The sequence below is a fragment of the Lytechinus variegatus genome, chromosome 4 (assembly GCF_018143015.1).
Source record: "Lytechinus variegatus isolate NC3 chromosome 4, Lvar_3.0, whole genome shotgun sequence".
Taxonomy (NCBI): domain Eukaryota; kingdom Metazoa; phylum Echinodermata; class Echinoidea; order Temnopleuroida; family Toxopneustidae; genus Lytechinus; species Lytechinus variegatus.
The window spans coordinates 63975520-63996875 of NC_054743.1; the positions used below are offsets into that span (position 1 = coordinate 63975520).

Here is a 21356-nt window from a genome sequence, read left to right on the forward strand (position 1 = left end):
TGCTATTATCCGCATAATAGCAGCATCGGGACAAGATTTTGAGTTTATGAACGCATTTCCAAATTATGCGGATAATTGCCATGGTGCGGTCACAAGGTCACCCTTTTCCAACACAACCGCATCGGAGGGGGCGTGTCCAGTTGTCATGGCGATTATCCCCCTTTTTCAGGACGGGCGCTCGTTAAAATAATGCGGCTTATTTTCGGAGTTTATGAACGCAATTTTTATTGAATTATCCGCATTACTCTTAGGCGGCTAATTGGAGGATAGGTTTATGAAAAGGGTAAAAGACTCAAGGCGAGTTTTGGACTGTCTAAAAGCCGTGATTCTACTCCAGGCCTGAGTCAAGGCCCACCTAGGACCCGTTTCATGTAACTTGTTATACTACCAAATTTGCAATAACAGTTTAAAAGCTACTGAAATCCTTTAATCTGATTGGCTGATGGTAGGTTTGTTATAGAAACTGTGCATTTGTTATTATTAAAAGTTTTTGTGAAACGGGACCCAGATTGATATGACATGCATGACGTCAGAGGTTATAAAGAAAAGACAATCCAGGGGCCACTTATCAGGCGTTGAATTGTGTCAATAAGTTAATATTAACAACGTATGTGCAATTTATGTACATTAATGACCAGATGACGAAGTAAATGCTATGTCCGGTAACTGTGTTTTTGTATATCGAAATTCTACAGGGTTTGGTTCTTTCTTTTATGCTAAGGTCATTCTGGACAAGAATGCTTGTAATTCGATGCTGCTTCGCTTAAATAAAATTACATGTTTTTATAAGCTTTGTAAAACTTAAAATATGAAATACTATCATAAATGACGCAAATGCGCTTGTACATGAAAATGCATACTATGAGTTCGATTTCAACAACGAAATTAATATGACGTAAAAAAGTATGAACATAGCGCTGACACGCTGACGCTTTCCAACTTGCAGTTCAAAAAAGAAAAACACACGAATGTATGAACGTACTTTTAACGTATAATCCAGAATTTGAAAATCAATCTTCATCTGTTTGGTTCTCCCGGGAACTATCTGTTTACAGTGATTGTCTCTATGGTGACGTCTAACGCAATTTTCCATAGGAAAGAAAGAAACCTCGAGTTGATATATGTTTTTTTTAACTCGATGTCGTATTGCCATATTCAAGAAAACGTAGTTCTTCCTTATTCAATTATGAAATATAATAGGCGAAAAAAAGAAAAAAAAATGTTTTGGCTAGTATGCTTCCCTTACTGTTCCATGCAGTTACAATGACAAAGTAAAAGCTTCGATCAAAATAAATCAGTATTACATTTATTGCAAAGAATTATCTAGACATCTTCCCATTTTTTTTATCGTCATGTTGACCAGTGCTGAATTTATTTTGTAGTTCTGTTACCATGGTTATTGTGATAGATTTTAATGCGTATTGAATGTTGCATGGTTTGTATATTGTTATTTATGTTTTTGTCGAGATGTATGAATAATTGTTCCATTCTGAAAAATCATGTGCACAGGCAGCATTCGCCAATAAACCCATTATATGCAAATTTATTTAAGGAAGTAGTGGTTCAAATTGTGCTTCATCTTTTTTGTGACAGTTTGCTTTGCCAATGTAAGTTATACAGCGTGTCCCATAAATAAAGGAAACAGTGCATTTTAAACATGCTAAAGGGGGAAATTTAAGCAACGTTGGCATTAAGTGGGGTTTTAAAGGGTAAGTTCACACTGAGGAAAAGTGATGGGGGGGGGGGAAATAACAATATTGGTGAAGCTTTGAAGAAGTAAAAATTATCAAAGTTTTAGGTCTTCGATTTCTGGCGTCATAGCGAGCACTTTCCCCTTAGTGTAGTAAAAAAAAATCAATGAAATTTAATTTTCACAAAATAATCCATTTTTTTCATTGTACCCTCAGTATATCAAAAGATATACATGTATAATTTCACACCCGTCGCTCTTGAAAGAAAAAAAAATTGTCAATAAAAGTCCTAACTTTCAAGGGGGCACACTTGGGCAAACACGGTACATTCACATTACAAATTTAATTATGGCTCTCAAAGTGGGGGGGGGGGGGGCTCGGGCGTCCCCCTCGATCCGCCACTGTTATGTACCTCGGTGATATAAAATCCATGAAAGTCCCTCTGATGGGCTCCTGGTAATTCACGGATCAATCTTTGAACCATTAAAAATGGAACAGCGCCATCTATAATATCAGCAGGAACATGACACAGACCATATTCAGTCACTGACCCGTATTATTCGATACAGATCTGTATACCGGTCTTTCCGTGTGATCTGAAGGGGTGGAGGAATAGGCCTATATTCTTCAACATAATGAAACATACTACAGTATCATTTATCATCTCATTAGTTATTGAAATCAATACATGGTAGTCAATGTCCTACCACATAGTAATAATTAATAGCAGAAGTATCCACTACAAATAAATCGATACAGAGGTACAGAGCAAGCGTCAAAATATATTCACGTGCATTTATGTATTGCATACCAGCCGTGGTACAGTAGAGTGAGGCCTATAGACCTACTTCTCCAATTTCAGTTAGAAATTACAAGGAAATAACTCCCCTGCTGTAGCAAAGACATTTGGCAACATCTTGTGAATTTGTTTGTCATCACGGATAAATGTCAAATCAAAATGACATCATCAATTAAATACAGACAGTACAGTACCGACGCGGCGAACTGTCCACTTTGTAAATCTCTATTGTCAATGTTGTGTTCCACGCCATCAGATAAACGTTGGCAGTATGATGAAATATATGTAATTTGTCATATCCATGACGTCATAGTTATAACAAGGGGCTGATATTACCCACGTCTATATAGTAGGTCTAGTTTGGTCTAGCTTGGTCTAGTTTGGTGTTTTACTGCAGCTATGGCACATGACTAACATAAATTAAACAGGCGCATGCGCGAACAAATAACAATGTTCCACGTGTAATTTCTGACATAATTATTCACAATACGTCATTTTTGCCCTGCTGGCTCATTTTCACCATTGATTTCAAAACTTATTCTAGAATATTAAATGGTTAGACAAGAACTACGATATGATCTATTTATCATGATTCAAATTGTACACTGTAAAAACTGTGGTGTTAAAACTGACACCAATTGGTGATAATAGAGGATCACACCCCGAGGTGTTAAAATTACACCCTAAAGATTGAACATAACACCAAAGAGTGTAAATGTAACAACCAAAGGTGTTGTAATAACACCTATAGGTGTAAAGCTAACACCACCAAGTTAACACCGGTATAAAATAACTGGTGTGGTCCTCTATGTACACCGGTTAACACCACAGTTTTTGCTGTGTAGTTTTGTCTTTGCATTGCAAAAATAAAATGTTTTTGTGGCCAAAAAAACCAATAATGATAATGACAATGAGGAAGGTAAAACACATACAGGCAAGGGAGGGGTACAGGGGGAACATGCGACTGGAGCCCCCCCCCCCGGCCCCCAAGATTTTCTTTTCAAATGATGTTTTAAGAAGAAGAAGAGGAAAGAAGAAGGAATAGTCAGGCAGCAATGGTCAAAGAAAGTATAAGGACAGTCTCTGGGATGGGAATCATTTTGCTCTGTCACTGTATCACTGTAAAAACTGTGGTGTTAAAACTGACACCAATTGGTGTTAATAGAGGACCACACCCTGAGGTGTTAAAATAACACCCTAGAGATTAAACATAACACCAAAAAGTGTAAATGTAACAATCATAGGTGTTGTAACAACACCTATAGGTGTAAAACTAACACCACCAATTTAACACCGGTTTAAAATAACTGGTGTGGTCCTCTGTGTACACCGATTAGTGTTTGCTGTGTAGGCCTACAGTACTTTATAAACTAATCGTGATCACCGTTGGAATTATGCATTAAATCTTTTCTATGACGCGGGTTATGGCGCAGCTTGTTCCCAATTGACCCCTTTTTTGCACGACCTTGAAAATTTAAAGTCATCAATATAATGCTTCTATTTGCTCCAGATTCATTTGCTAATCTTAATCTCTTTTCCATAATTTAAGTCACAGTCTTCAGATTTGTATATGGTTTTCATTCTGTCTAATTTAATATCTGATATTTTCCCCTAAATGGTTAAATACTTCACTCTACAAGGAAAATGATTTTGCAATCGTGCGGTGTCATGGCCGTGCACTGAAAAAAACTCCGGTGTTGATTTAACACCAGCCCGGAATCTATATATATCCACACCAGAGAAGTGTTAAACAACACCAGTTTGGTTTTGGTCTGACATCAGATAGGTGTTTATACAACACCAATCAGTATTAAAACAGCATCGGTTTGATTCCAAACTGGTGTTGTTTCAATACTTCTCTGGTGTGGACATATTATATAGATTCCGGGCTGGAGTTAAATCAACACCGAAGTTTTTGCAGTGCATGGCCAGTGTAACTGACTAGTGATTTTATCCCAAATATTTTCCAAAGTTATATCACGATAATGGCACACTCTTAAATGTTGGGCAACATACTGTCCATCCACAAAACAATTGGTTAAAAAATTATCCACCTCTGGGCAACTTTCAACCAATACTGTGTGGTTTTCACCCAAAGCACACATTATTGGTTAAAAACTACCCAGAATTGGATAAAGCTTTGACCAATTGTTGTGGGTACACTATGTTGCCAAACATTTTTTTGTGTTTAACTAATAAAAAAAAAGAATCGCAACAATCGGTCCACATGAACTAATTTTCATAAAAGAAAATCAATTGGAATCTATATTTCCAAAAAAAATGTCGCTGTTGATGTGCAGCGCATAACATGTTCAATGTTCAATAATTACAAACGCCCAGTTCCCTGAATGTATATACTGCAGCTTATAACTGGTAAAGATCTGGATAAAGATAACTTTATCCAGATAGACAACAAACAATCTGTCAAACTTAGTTCGTGGTTTGCAAACAAATTCGGGCTTGTCGAAATAAACTTGTCAGACAAGAGGACAGGCAAACAAACGAATTAAAAGAAGAATGCAAATATTAGAACACTATAGTAAAAGCACGACTGCGACACTTGACATTTTAAAATGGGATTTCAATTGAAAACGCATAAGTAATTAAAAAAAATATATGAAAACCTTAATACATATAAACAAATATACAGGGGCTGCGGAGCCAGGGAAGGGGGCTTCCGCCGACCCCTTTTTCAATAAACTTATTAAAAAAAAAACAGTAGAAATTTCAATATTTTGTGATTTTTGGGCTAGTCATTCATCCTACTATATCTGCACAGCAACTTCCACCTTTCAAAACCGTTCTGCATCCCCTAGATTTACCCCCTCCAAACTATTTTTTCCCAACATAGTCTTTCGTAATATTGATTCAATTAATCTGTATACAAGTTTCATTTTCTTTTTATTTCTTTTCCAGTATGTCCATCCATGCATAGTGCTTTAGGGAAAATCTTGCTCATTAAAGACATGATTTAAGATTTGGAAGAGTTAATGAAGTTGTGTTCACATAATCAAATCATTGCCACCACCGTCATCATCATCATCATCATCATCATCATCATCATCATCACCATCATCATCATCATCATAGGCATCATTATTATCATGATAATAATAATAATAATCATCATCATCATCATCATCGTCATCATCATCACCATCATCATCATCATCATCGTCGTCATCGTCAACATCATCATCATCATCATCGCCATCATCATCATCATCATCATCATCAGAACCATCATTACCATTATCATCTTCATCATCACCGATACATTTGGTCATTGTTGCCAATATCACATCAGAGCTATGATCATCATCATTATTATAATAATCCCCTGCAAAAGTTCAAAACCAAACATCCTCTTATTTGCCTTCCTTTAACTTGTCATCAAGAGAAATGTCTTTCATCCTGTGTTAAACAACTCTGCTTCTAATTAGCAATCTAGTCTATATATTCAGCAGTTTGAAGTAAACAATTATGAGCCAGACTGACCACCTTCTATAGAAAAAAACCTTGATCACAAAATCAAAGATATGAAATATTTTCAACGTAATTCATTTGATCCCCAATGAATTTCACATGTAAAAAAAAAAAGAACGGTTGATGATAATTTTAGAACTCAGACAAAGGTCTGGGCCTTTAAACTACCCAATACCGTGATGCGCACGGACCGGGGAGCTTTCTCTGTCGACATCGTTTGCCCATATACGATCGCCAGCTTCACCTCTTCACATTCTTTTCGTCGGCCGCTCATCGCAACGGACAGCGAAGAGATTGAGGTTCTTTGTAAAAACTGACCAGGACAACTTTTGTTTTAACTAATTTTATCGTCATTCCACGAATATATATCCATCAGTATGGTAAGTGCTGTACTTTCATTATCTTTACTCTTACTAATAAAATAGCATGCGTCACAAGAAATATGGTTAGACAAGAAATGATAAACTTTGAGTGCTTGTTTGTATATTGTAGATTCCGAAGGCTATATATACTTCACTTTCGAAATGAATTCAGTTCTTTTGGCGATTGATAATTTATCAAAGATGAAATAGAATCTGTCTGTGGAGCAAAAACCAAAATTGTTGGGGGTGTTCTGGCAAAAAATAAATATGACAAAACAAGGGCGAAGAGTGCATGAATAGTCTATCTTGATGAATTATAATTTTTTTTTGTTGTAAATTGTACGGAAACCTAAGGGGAAATTCACCATGACGTGAATAAATTTTTACTGAAAAGTAGAAAAACAAAACCAACATATTGGTGACGATTCGTTGAAAATGCATCAAAGATTTACACATTTATGGACATTTTAAATATTGGCTTTTGTGACGTCACATACGACCAGCTCCCCATTTATATAAATTCCAAAAATGCATTATCTCAGAAATGTTAGAATGGGTCCCATCTATATTATAGACACTAGTCCAATGCCTATATTTTTATTTCAAGATGTATCATTTTTCATTAACTACCAAATCCTAGGAAGGAACCAACTGACAAATTCTCATTCAAACTAGGCTATGACCTCGCCTCGGTCACCTATGTCTACCCCCACCCCCACTCTTGTTTTCTTTGTTCCTATTCATTTCCTTGTTAAAGTTATAATTAGTACACTGCATCTTACAATCGCCTCTCAGTGAAATAAGGAAGTGTTTGACACATTTCCTTGCACAAGATTATATCATAGTACATTGGAATCACTGTAGAGGGAGAAGGTTGGGGGGGGGGACCATGGACCCCTAAATGTTCCAAAACCAAGGGGGGGGGCAGAGAAAATAAAAAGAGGGGGGAATGAATTAGGATAAGATATTGTACTATTTTCTGAATGTTATGTCGAAATGCAAAAAAACAAAACAAAACAAAACAAGATTTTCACAAAATGTTACTCGCTCGCTTCGCTTACGCTCGGTTTATTAAAAGAAATTTTACTACATACACCATATTTCACCCCTCATTTACTTTGACTCATTATTCCACTAATTGAAATAGCATGAGGATTGGAATCTTCATTAGAATATGAAGAGCTTTAGAAATCGAGCCCCAACTCAGCTCCACCCTAAACAAATATCTCAGACATACGAATTGTGTCATTTAATATCATGTTTGATATCATATCCTTAATGAATTACCCGAAGTTCGAACAGATGTAAGGTATTCTTGAAGAGAGAACGAAAAAAAAAATATATCGTACATTTTATTACCGTCAATGGTCTCAAAATAATGTACATCATCACTTATCAGCGCACGGGACACACGCGGGCAAAATACCATGGACTTGCACGGCTGCGATATTAATTACCCTTGACCCCGTGACATGAGATATATAGATGAGGACATGTCTAATCACTCTACAGAGCTATCCATCAGGTCACTATGAGGTCAACATGACGAGTGATGGTTTTCAAAGGTATACTTTTACACCAAGATTGATTAATGGAGCTGATGCCTTCAATATCATGTGCAGGGCCGAACACAATAGACAAGTCAAGTGTCTTTAGCCTATACTGAAGAGAATAATATTTGCTATGAAATTTGACACAAAGTTAGGCCTACACTCTGCCGAAAATTTTGATCACCCCCCCTGAAAATGTAAGAAAAAAAATCTTTGAAGTTGTTTGCTTAGACAAGATCCATTATTTAACCAGCTTAGGTGCCTTTTTCAAACAGTTGAGTGTGGATTTGAGAGAAAAAAGAATGGTAAATTTTACACCCACACTGCGTTGTCGGGGAATTCTTCATTCTTATAGAATATTAGCCTGAATCACTAAAATGTGGTGACAAAGTTAAACGAACAGTCTTTCCATGAAATATTTCCAAAATAAAGGATTCAAGTCGAATATTTATTAATTTTTCATAAAAAAAGCTGCCACGAAAGACCTTTATTATTCATTTTTTTTGCACAAATTCAAGAAATATTCCCTTACTCATGCCCAGGGATCCCTATGATTGCTGAGATTACGGGATTCAAAAAAAGATTTGCCCTCTTCCTGAGTGGAAGTGTTGATTGCTAATTTTGCTGAGTCAATATGGATTCCGTCTAAATCCAAGTAATTCTTTTCAAGAATTTTTTTCTCTCAGGTCACTCATACTTGAAAGATTTTTATGTTAAAATCCTTTTAAAGGTCAAGTCCATCTAAAAAAAAGTTGATTTGAATCAATAGAGAAAAACCAGACAAGCACATTGCTGAAAATTTCATCAAAATCGGATGTAAAATAAGAAAGTTATGACATTTCAAAGTTTCGCTTATTTTTAACAAAATAGTTATATGAACGAGCCAGTTACTTCCAAATGAGAGAGTCGATGATGTCACACACTAAATATTTCTTTTGTTTTTTAATTGTTTGAATCATACAATATTTCAATTTTTACGAATTTGATGATTAGGATCTCCTTGCCTGAAGCACAAAATGTTAAAATAATGGAATTTCACGTGTTCAGGTAGGAATGGAACTTCACTTCACATGACAATGACGAGAAAATCAAAATATTTCATATAATAAATACAAAAGAAATAGTGAGTGAGTGATGTCATCAGTTCCCTCATTTGCATACCGACCGAGATGTGCATAAAACTGTTTTGTGAAATAAAGCGAAACTTTAAAATGCCATAACTTTCTTATTTTACATCCGAATTTGATATAATTTTCAGTGTTATGCTTGTTTGACTTTTCTCTTTTTATTCAAATCAAGTTTTTGTTGGGGTTGACTTTTCCTTTAAAATGTTGATTAAAAAATGTATTACCTATAACCTTGGTAGATTCATTGATTAATTCGTTCATTTTAATGGATAAGGACTAGATATGGCCATATTTTTTTATTTGGTTGTAGTTATCATGGTTCATTTTATTTCATTCAGGCTTTATTCCACAAATCCGTAACATTACAAAACTTTGGTATAATTACTTTACATACGATAAGTATGGAATACAAAGTAGCAGAAACCGTCGAAGCAAATCATTGTATATATTCCATTTTAATACAATAGCCTTTGAGGCTTCGAATGCCAAACGCCGAAAATATCATAACATCGAGGAAAATCAATTCTTGAACACATTTCCTTGGAGAGGGTGCGGTTCTCCTTTAACAAAAATAGTTTTAATACCACAAGGGATGACGCCTCTATTGTCGAGGGACAACATGAAATGATAAATTGTTGATGAAATATATAAAAAACTTTACGCCTCTTCATCATAATCATCATCTCCTTTTTTTAAAAAATAAATGTTAGTCATCATCTTTTTTTTTTGTGGGGGGGGTATTTAATTCATTTAATATGGGAAATTGCCCCCTAATCCTCCACAGCGCCTTTGATAAAAAAACATTTTTTTCTGCCTTCTTTTTATAAACTCCTAGCCCAAAGATTTTTAATGTATTTACGTGTTTCTATTTGACATGATATATTGTTTCAAACTTGGTAACCTTTTTCCTTGTTCAGCTGATCGGTTATTATTTATTTTTACTGTATTTTAAAGGGCATTACAACATGCATGATCAATGTCGTCATTCTACGCCGAGCATCTCGGCAGTAGGGGGGCATATTCCGGATTTGAAATGGCCTTTCCAAAATTTGAAGCACATCGGGGGGTTTCGTCTGTAGGGAGGAGGTTTGAAAGGGTATACAAGGTTGAGGAGCCGGGGGGGGGGGGGGGGTGGAGGAGGATGAGAAGTTTGGATGCGCTCAATTTGATACTCGGATTTTATCCGAATAAGATCCGTAGATCCGTGATCGGAAATCGATTGGGAGGGGAGTGGGGATAAGATAAAAGAAAAACGTCACTCCAGTGTGTTTCGCATTTCAGTGTTGGATATTTTGATCTGAATTCATCTTTAAAGGAGTACTCCGGGCTGAATATATTCATATTCTAAATAGAGGAAAATCACATGGTAAAAATGCTGAAAATTTCATCACAATGTGATTACAAATAGTAAAGTTATTAAATTTTGAAATTTATTACAATACAAAATTACATATTACAATATGTAATTTACTCCTTTGGATCTTTTTCATGGTCTGAAAGATGCAAAGGGTTTTTAGGCCCAGTAAGGTACTCCCTGGGAAACAACGGGTTACGCAAATTGCACCTTCCTTTACAAAATTTAACGTCCTTTGTTAATTGAACACCCCTTTAATAAGTCGAAACTTACTTTTAAAAAGTTGAACCATCCTCTAAAAAGTTGAACCATACTTTACTAAGTCGAACCTTACTTTAAAAAGTTGAATCATCCTTTGAAAAGTTGAAAAATCCTTTACAAGTTGAACCTTCTTTTACAAAGTTGAATCTTCTTTTAAATAGTTGAACTGTCAACAAAGTTAAATCTTCGTTTAAAAAGTTGAAATTCCTGTACAAAGTTGCCATTCCACCACAATGTTAAACCTTCCTTTCAAAGTTGAACCTTAATCCTTTACAATGTCGAAACTTGCTTTAAAAGTTGAACCAGCCTATCCTTTGCTACGTTGAACTATCCTTTACAAAGTTGACCTTCCTTTAAACGGCTGAATTTTCCTTAACAAAGTAAAACCTTTGTTTATAAAATTGAAAATTCCTTTATAAAGTTGACCTTCCTCCACAATGTTAAGCCTTCCTTTTCAAAGTTGAACCCTCCTCAATGAAACTGAACATTCCTTTACAAGGTTGAACCTCCCTTTACAAAGTTGAAGATTCCTAAAGCCCCAATTACACCTTCACGGAAGCAACATGGATCATCCCGGATTGTCAATCCGGGGTCATCCGTGTACAGTTCGGGACTACCGTGTACACCCCGGCTACTCATCCGGCGCCATCCTTGATGTACCGGCATGTCCGGGAGAAAAATTGAACATGTTCAACTTTTCATCCCGGAGTACACGGACTGATAATCATCCGTGTTCATCCTTGTAGCCTCCTTGTACATCCGTGTAGCTACCGAATGCATCCGGGAGGCTCCTTGTAAGAACCGAGTGATCCTTGTTGATACCGGCTTTATCCGGGGTCAAATGTTTGTATTGTTTGCGTACATGAACAATAGTCCGTATTCATAACCAAGCATGAGCATATTCCAGATGCTGCAAAAAGGGACGAAACTTCATTCTAGCAAGATATATCCCAGTACAGAATGTGAGCAACCGTGAAGGTCCGTGTAAAGACCCAGTAACATCCGTGATCATCCGGGTATTCCGTGTTGGCTCCGGGGAGCATATCAAACAGGATCCCTATTGCTACCTTGCCTATCCTTGTAGACTCCCTACTTTTCCGTACATATCCGTGTTAATAACCAGTTAATTCCGTACTCACTCCGGGGAATGCTAGGAAAATATTAATTTGGCACCACGGATCATCACGGACTGAGATCCGTGATGATCCGTGTTGCATTCGTGAAGGTGTAAAAGGGGCTTTAGCAAAGTTGAGCCTTCCTTTACAAAGTTGAACCTTCATTGACAAAGTTCAACATTCCTTTACGAAATTAAACCTTTCCCTTTTCTCAAAGCATTCTAAGTGTGACAGTGCATGTTATATTTCTTTATTCGTCCTACTTTTTTTCATAGCGTGAATGTATCTCGGTCCACGTCGGTCAAGCCGGAGTCCAGATCGGTAATGCCTGCTGGGAGCTGTACTGCCTTGAGCACGGCATCCAACCTGATGGTCAGATGCCCTCGGATGCATCTCGAGGAGGTGGGGATGATTCCTTCAACACCTTCTTCAGTGAGACTGGCGCTGGCAAGCACGTCCCTCGAGCAGTCTTCGTCGATCTCGAACCAACTGTTATTGGTATGTAAATACTAGTAGGGAATGAATATTCATGTCCTTTTGTTCAGTGCAAAAATTAGATTAGATTTAGTGATATTACTCATACGCCCCTTGAAACCCCTGATGAATATTAGTCTGGTGAACTCTGTTTTTTAGAACCCAATGGACCGACAAGTTTGTTTCCAGCTACTTCATGATTAGTTTGAGATCCAAGACTGAACGATCAAAATTCCTTTCAAAGAACTTCTCAAAATATATTACAAACAATAATTTCCAGCAACTCGATGTGATTTGTCCATATTTTATCAACTCATCTGCCCTTCCTTTTAATGTTAATCTCTCAGATGAGGTTCGTACCGGAACATACCGTCAGCTCTTTCACCCTGAGCAGCTGATCACCGGCAAGGAGGATGCTGCCAACAACTACGCCCGTGGTCATTACACCGTGGGGAAAGAGCAGATAGACATCGTCCTAGATAGAATTCGCAAGTTGGTAAGTTCTGCTGTTGTACTACGTCTATCATTTTCTAAACACGAATCAAGATGCATACTCTTTACAAATTGCAAATTCGTCCACTCACCACATGGTCTACCTTCATTTAGTCTGATGCAGTTCCGTCCATCAATACTAGTATTTCGTCTAACAACCCTTCGGCCCAATAACCATTTGGTCCAATCAGCACTTCGTCTAATCACCTGTCCGTCTGTGACAATTTCGTCTCATAACCAGTTGGTCTGACATTCGTTTTAGTTTCATTCATTTTGCCGAATCAACGCTTAAGTCTAATTAGACCAAATGGTATATGGACTAAATGGCTATTTGACCAACTGGTTGTGAAACGAAATGGCAATTAGACCGCGTGGATATTGGAGGAACCGATAGTAGTCCAAATGATAGTAGATGAGTTGGCAATTGGACGAATTGGCATTGGATCAAATGAAAATAAACCCTCTTCGTGCTATTGAAAAGCGTCGATTCTCTGTTTTTCTGGTTGCTCAGGTTTGGTGGCTTACAATCGAGCACCCTTGTCATAAATATGAATTCATGTGGTTATACAAAAATTAAGTGCTAAATTGGTTCCATTGCGGGAGTCCTTCCAAAGCTTATCAGAATGTATTAGAATGGAGAAGGGTGATATTAACATTATATTTACAGGGCTCACCAAGAATCTTTTCATAAATCTGAAACTGAAGTAGCTACACTGGGTAAACAGAAGTATTTCTATTATCTTAGACATTATTAAGAATTGATGACTGTTGGTTGACATTGAACGTTAAGTGGAGTTGTCAACTGGGTTCTACACAAGTCAGCTTTAATTGCCTTACAGTATTAAATTGAGTTGACACTACCAGCAACCTTTCCATTTGTGAAGATTAAGAAGGTTCATAGGGATACACTTATATGGAACATCACAATAAAAGTGTAACCAAAGCTGTAAAACGATCTTGAACTTTTAAAACTGGTAGGCTATCATGGGTATTATTCCCATGTATTGATTCCCATAATTGAGAAAAGAACAACCGGATATAACCTGCAATCTATAGTACACATGGTACATGCATAGAAATTCATTTGACAAATAATGTTACAGCATCATATATGTAATGTAAATACATTTCTGACTTGTACTCAGTACAATGTATGGTACACTACGATCTGGAAAAAAATATATGTATAATAGATCTCGGAACCAGCGATCTAATAAACAACGTGCGTGCCAGAGATGTATTTGCATTATAAAATTTCCCTATAGTTTCCTCGAGTTATACTTCATTCACAGCCAAACAAAGTGATGATTTAAATCGTGTAAAGGCCGCGCTAATGAAATAGAAAACAGGCCAACATTATGGCAATTTGCATGTAGAGAACTTAAACAACATACACTTCTTGCTCAAGAGAGGAAAATAATTGACCTAAATAGGAATGGGCGACTTCTCTTGATACATGGCTGATAAATATAATACAAATATAAATGATACGTTTGTCTTCCTTGCAGGCTGACCAGTGCACAGGTCTTCAGGGATTCCTCATCTTCCACAGCTTCGGTGGTGGCACCGGCTCCGGCTTTACTTCTCTGTTGATGGAACGTCTCTCCGTTGACTATGGAAAGAAGTCCAAGCTGGAGTTTTCCATCTACCCAGCACCGCAGATCGCGTCTGCAGTAGTCGAGCCATACAACTCCATCCTGACTACCCATACTACACTGGAGCACTCTGACTGTGCCTTCATGGTCGACAACGAGGCCATCTACGATATCTGCAGACGTAACCTCGACATCGAGCGTCCCACCTACACCAACTTGAATCGTCTCATTGCTCAGGTTGTCTCCTCCATCACTGCTTCTCTGCGATTCGATGGCGCCCTCAACGTCGACCTTACTGAATTCCAGACCAACTTGGTGCCTTACCCTCGAATCCATTTCCCTCTCGCTACCTACTCACCAGTTGTCTCAGCTGAGAAGGCCTATCACGAGCAGTTGACGGTTGCCGAGATCACTAACTCCTGTTTCGAGGCCGCTAACCAGATGGTGAAGTGTGACCCTCGTCACGGCAAGTACATGGCCTGCTGTCTCCTGTACCGTGGTGATGTAGTCCCCAAAGATGTCAACGCCGCCATTGCTTCCATCAAGACCAAACGATCGATTCAGTTCGTCGACTGGTGTCCAACTGGCTTCAAGGTCGGTATCAACTACCAACCACCCACCGTCGTCCCTGGCGGTGATCTTGCCAAGGTTCAGCGTGCCGTTTGCATGTTGAGCAATACCACTGCAGTTGCAGAAGCCTGGGCACGTCTTGACCACAAGTTCGATCTGATGTACGCCAAGCGTGCTTTCGTCCATTGGTACGTCGGAGAGGGTATGGAGGAAGGCGAGTTCTCCGAGGCTCGTGAGGATATGGCTGCTCTCGAGAAGGACTACGAAGAAGTCGGAATGGATTCTATTGATCCAGCAGATGAAGAAGAGCAGGATGAATACTGAATGAACGGGGTCATTTGCAGTTCAACATCTCTCTAAAATGCGAAAATGCAATTCAAGAAATTACTGCATCTATTCCGCATGATATCAAACACAGACTCTTATGTAGAACAAAAACACCTTTTTAGATACACACGAAAATTCTGTTATTCTGACTTTTTCTTTTCAGTCTTCAATTAAAAGATATCGTATCATTATTACGATCGTGTGACATGATCTTCGATACCTCATATGCAATATTTCACGAAGTGCATTATGACTTTAGTTTTGCCAAAATTTAGTAATAAAACAATCTGAAACGAATGATGAAGGTCTAGTGCTATTTTCATGTTATCTTGAAAAATCTGTTAATGTGTAAAGTGTGATTGTGAGAGTTTTCTTACTCCAATTGGAACGCAACTAGGCCACAGAAGAGAGAGAAAGAGAGAGAGCTAGATAGATACATAAATAGATAGATAGATAGATAGATAGAAGTGAGTTGGACGGAGAAGAGAAAGGGAATGGGTGGGGGGAGGGAAGAAGAGGGTCGGGGAGAAGATGGAGGAAGTGTAGATGTCGCAGGAATATATTTTTTGAGGAAATGGAAGCCGTAAAAATATCTTTAATCTGTCAAAAGATGGCGCTGCACTCCGGGAGTCGAGAAACCACATTCGAAGCCTTTTAGAATTTCGGTAGGCACTAGGAATCAATGATCGAAATTTATATGCTGCCCAGAAACCATCACATGGGTTTTCTTTCACAAAGTTGTCGGCATTAAAAAGCTGTCATTTCCGAACAGAATTAGAACGTAAAACGATATTGGTCAGAAATCCCCTGTCGGATGATTTGCAGAAAATTAAGCAGTAATGACAGTTCTAAAGACTTCCTTCACTGTTCCAACGTACTGTAATGACGCAAATTCTTTTAGGGACTGAGTTTAGGATACAGTGCTTCATTTTGAAAATTTACGGGCGAGAAAAGCGAGCAAACAGCACTAAAACAACATCCAATAAACTAATTCCCCAATTGCACATTTATGTCATAGGTTTGATATTAAATGGTCACACCTGCCAAAATAATGAATTGTTGATATTGAAAGCCACAATTTTATTGGCAATGAAATGTTGACATATTGAGATTTACACTATCGATCTACGTTCCTTTCCACAATAAGAAATGCACACGATCTTTATAACGGAATATATACCACTGGCACGTGTCAATAATCGATAAATGTAGTTAAATGGAAAATTTATTGAGGCATACGCACGGCCATGAATAATCTAACAGCTTTCCTTAATTTATTCATTTATAAATTTTAAAATAATGTTCTGGCATTAGAATAATTTCAAAGATATAAAATGAGGCCAAAATACACTGGGAATGTGGAGTTCCGTTTACAATGCTGGAATATTCGAAGTTTTTGTTATGCCTATAGTATAAATGACCTTTGTTCCATGCATTTATCCCATCTGCAGTATTCAATGTAGTCGGTTAAACACATCGAACGATATCTTTGTTTGCAAATCCATACAGTATTGTGGGGTCAGAAAACAGTTGTACCTTTTGAAATAATGTGACCTGCGGCACCATATCTTTGCTCGACCCTCGGTTCGGCCCTGTCCCAACGACTGAAAATGACCGCCCCATGCCCCCGCAAATATGAAAACGCCCTCCTATTGGCTGGACGGCTATAGTTGCCATGGAAACACCTCTAGATATATGTTTGTTGACGAAGAGCAAATTTGAGATATGGAAGCTCTTATAACGAGCGATCTAACCGCCAAAACGACATTGTACACGCAGATTGCTTACGGCACATCATACGTTGCGAGCAGTTCGTGAACACTATTCCTTATCACCATGGTAAGTTAGTTTCCTATTCTATTTTAAATATGATAATTAAATATTTTTTTTCAAAATTAGTGTATCCTGATTTTTCAATAAAATACCCAATTTATCGCTGAAACAATCTTTTAGCTTTTATCCAGAGTTTTAAACCAGAGCAATCAGCTAATTCAAACTTGCACTTTCCAAGCCTACATTCGAGAAAATTCTGATGAAAATATCTTTAGGAAGAAAATGGCATTTCCCTTATTTTGTCTACTTCTTGTAGTGTGGTATGAAATCTTCACATATCAATATGGTTTCTATGAAACAAGTCAAACAACTGCATTGTTGTTTTTCTTTTGTGCGGATCACAAAAACGAAAACTATGATTTTATAATGTTGATGATCCCACAAACTCGGAAATATCAAAATTATGAATTATGTAGTCTGTATTTCAGGAAACCTGAATAAAGAATGGGTCAATTTATACGTACTGCTTTGGTCTCCTTTCCCGCTTACATTTTATTTTGCAGTTTATTTTGTATTCTTTATTGGATAAATAGAAGCAGAGGTCACATAAATTGCAGTTAATGATACATAGATTTATTAAACGGTTACATCGAAGTTATAATTTCCTTTTAACATGTTTAATGTCATGAACAATACAAAGCAATCCAAACAATGTGACTGTTATTGGAGCGTTCACTTATCCCATTGTGGAAGACAAATTGGGACTAATTAGACTGGAACAAATTGGATGATAAATCGGGGCAAATCATGAACCATTTAGATGAACGTGAAACCTACATGTATATATGTTTAGATGCATTTCTGAACATTATGATTATCAAAACATGCAGACATTCCACACCTTCAAGTTCGAAAAAACGAGAGCTGGTATCATCTTCAAGTAATTCCTTTTTTTCATTTTGTGTTTATAAACGACGTTGTAATACATTGTCTCTATTGATATTATGAGAATTATTAATGGCACATGCATATAAGGGCGGAGCCAGGATATATTGAGGAGGCAGGGGCGTCGATCCATTTTTCAGATTGGGGGGGGCAAAATCCTGAATCAACTTTCCAAAGGCAAAACAAACAAACTCACACACACACACACACACACACACATGCACACACATATATATATGTGTGTGTGTGTGTGAGATAGAGACACATATCTCACCAGCAAATTAATGCGAGCGCGAAGCGCGAGCTGAAATTTTTTAATATACTGACATGAAAACAGGAAAAAGGTACTTGTTTAGGACTGTTTGTTGTAACTCATGAGGAGGATAGATACATGTATATCTCACTACACAGATAATGCGAGTGCCGAGAGCGAGCCCTGAAAGCTTGATATTCGAAGCATTTTTGGTACCAATGATTAAGACGGGTATCTAAAAGAACAATAGATGCGAGCGTTAAGCGCGAGCTGAAAATTTTGATATTTCGATCTGAAAAAAAGACAGTTTAATGGACGTTTTTGATAAAGAACAAGATATATATCCAACAAAAAATTATTGCAAATCGAAGCGGGAGTTCTGTTGAGGTTTAGAACTGAAAACGGGACATTCTATTCACCTATTTAATCATGGAAAGTATGGGTTTTTGCTACATAAATGATGCGAGCGCGAAGCGCGAGCTGAAAATTTTGATATTCCAATCTAAAAAGCGGACATTTTGAGCACAATTTTAAATAAAGAACGAGTTGGTATCACAATCTCGCTTGCTGATTTCTGTGTAACATTACAATCTTATTTTATTTTTACACATCAGTGGAATTATTGGGGGCAAAACGACATGTTTGCCCCCCCAATATTTTCATTGGTGGGGCGATCGCCCCCCCTGCCCCCCCAGGATCGACGCCTCTGTGAGGAGGGATCTAAAATGGTGACGAATATATTTTCATTCTCAATTGAATTATAGGAGTAGATGACCTACTCTTCATCTTTCCGTCTTTCCTTTTTGCCGTTTTCACTACGCTAAAAATCATAGGGGGAGGGGTGGTGGTCGCCCGCCCCCCCCGGTGGTCTGAACTGAATAGATCGACGTCCATGATGTTTATAGCTCTAGACACTTTTCTGTACCATGAACTATATCTGCCCCACCCAACATGCCCAAAAGCAATTGACATTATTTTTTTTATCAAACAACTTGTTGAAGTAAAGTAGACCTATACGTCTGATGAATATGCTGAATAATTACATATAGTGTATCAGTCCTAAGTCTGCCCAATCTACGAGCCCTTGTAGAATAACAAACAAGCAGAATATTTATGATTTAAAACACATTTCTCATGTTATGTTTGAAAACTCAGACCGATTTATCCTTTGATATCCATTTGTTTTTAGCGTGAATGTATCTCAGTCCACGTCGGCCAAGCCGGAGTCCAGATCGGTAACGCCTGCTGGGAGTTGTACTGCCTTGAGCACGGCATCCAGCCTGATGGTCAGATGCCCTCAGACAAGACCATCGGAGGTGGTGATGACTCCTTCAACACCTTCTTCAGTGAGACTGGAGCTGGCAAGCACGTCCCCCGTGCCGTCTTCGTTGATCTCGAGCCGACTGTAGTTGGCTAAGAAACAGTTTATCGTGACTTAATGGGGGAAGATTTTTAAAATATTTTAACCCTGCTTTGATTCCACCGGGAACAAGAATAGGGTATCTATAATTTGGGGTATATATGTCAAAATAATGTACTGCAAGAGTGCAAGTGACAAGTTCTCAACTAACTCGGCAAGACTGAGCCTATAAGTATGATGGATGTAAACTGAACAGAAATTAAAGAGTCGTAGACAATGTACAACAAAGTGATACATTTTCTTTGTAATTCCATTTGCAGATGAGGTTCGTACCGGAACCTACCGCCAGCTCTTCCACCCTGAGCAGTTGATTACAGGCAAGGAGGATGCTGCCAACAACTACGCTCGTGGTCACTACACCGTCGGAAAGGAACTTATCGATATTGTCCTCGACAGGATCAGGAAGCTGGCTGACCAGTGCACAGGTCTCCAGGGATTCCTCATCTTCCACAGCTTCGGTGGTGGCACCGGTTCCGGCTTCACCTCCTTGTTGATGGAACGGCTATCCGTCGACTACGGAAAGAAGTCCAAGCTCGAATTCGCCGTCTACCCCGCTCCTCAGATATCAACTGCCGTCGTCGAGCCCTACAACTCAATCCTAACAACTCACACAACTCTAGAGCACTCTGACTGTGCCTTCATGGTCGACAACGAGGCAATCTACGATATCTGCCGTCGTAACCTCGACATCGAGCGACCTACGTACACCAATCTGAACCGTCTCATCGGCCAGATTGTCTCCTCCATCACTGCTTCTCTGAGGTTCGATGGCGCCCTCAACGTCGATCTTACAGAATTCCAGACCAACTTGGTGCCCTATCCACGTATTCACTTCCCCCTTGCCGTCTATGCCCCGGTAATTTCTGCTGAAAAGGCCTACCACGAGCAGCTGACAGTTGCCGAGATCACCAATGCTTGTTTCGAGCCCGCCAACCAGATGGTAAAGTGTGACCCTCGTCACGGCAAGTACATGGCCTGCTGTCTCCTGTACCGTGGTGATGTCGTCCCCAAGGATGTCAACGCCGCCATTGCTACCATCAAGACCAAACGTACCATCCAGTTCGTCGACTGGTGTCCAACTGGCTTCAAGGTCGGTATCAACTACCAGCCACCCACCGTCGTTCCTGGTGGTGATCTTGCCAAGGTTCAGCGTGCCGTCTGCATGTTGAGCAACACTACCGCCATCGCCGAGGCTTGGGCCCGTCTCGACCACAAATTCGATCTGATGTACGCCAAGCGTGCTTTCGTCCATTGGTACGTCGGAGAGGGTATGGAAGAAGGAGAGTTCTCTGAGGCTCGTGAAGATTTGGCTGCTCTCGAGAAGGACTACGAAGAAGTGGGTGTCGATTCCGTCGATGCAGAAGGAGAAGAGGAAGAAGGTGACGAGTATTAAGCTTTCCTACGCTCTTCATACCTCTCAGAACATAACCCAAAAATTCCCATCAGAAACAGAACATGACAACATGTTATAGAATTGGACGCACACTGCAAAAACTCCGGTGCTGATTTAACACCAGCCGGGAAGCTACATATGTCCACACCCAAAGTATTGAAACAACACCAGTTTGGAATCAAACCGATGCTGTTTTAATACTAATTGGTGTCGTATAAACACCTTTCTGGTGTTAGTCCAAAACGAAACTGGTGTTGTTTAACACTTCTCTGGTGTGGACATATTATAGATTCCGGGCTGGTGTTTAATTAACAACGTAGTTTTTGCAGTGCAGTTCAGAAGTAAAAACAGTAGAAAATCAATAATATG

General features: G+C 38.6%; 2 protein-coding genes across 2 annotated transcripts; both read left to right on the top strand.

The window, feature by feature from the left end:
* The first annotated feature begins 6220 nt into the window (after window positions 1–6220).
* Window positions 6221–15500, top strand: LOC121414510 (tubulin alpha-1B chain-like). Its single transcript, XM_041607716.1, has 4 exons — window positions 6221–6356; window positions 12021–12243; window positions 12567–12715; window positions 14220–15500. Exons 1-4 carry the CDS (start codon window positions 6354–6356, stop codon window positions 15198–15200), a joined length of 1356 nt encoding a protein of 451 aa, XP_041463650.1. The 5' UTR covers window positions 6221–6353; the 3' UTR covers window positions 15201–15500.
* Window positions 15501–16935: 1435 nt separating this feature from the next.
* LOC121414508 (tubulin alpha-1 chain-like) lies at window positions 16936–21073 on the top strand. The gene is made up of 3 exons (XM_041607714.1): window positions 16936–17042; window positions 19364–19586; window positions 19855–21073. The coding sequence occupies exons 1-3, from the start codon at window positions 17040–17042 to the stop codon at window positions 20985–20987; spliced, it is 1359 nt and encodes a 452-aa protein (XP_041463648.1). The 5' UTR covers window positions 16936–17039; the 3' UTR covers window positions 20988–21073.
* The last annotated feature ends 283 nt before the right edge of the window (window positions 21074–21356 follow it).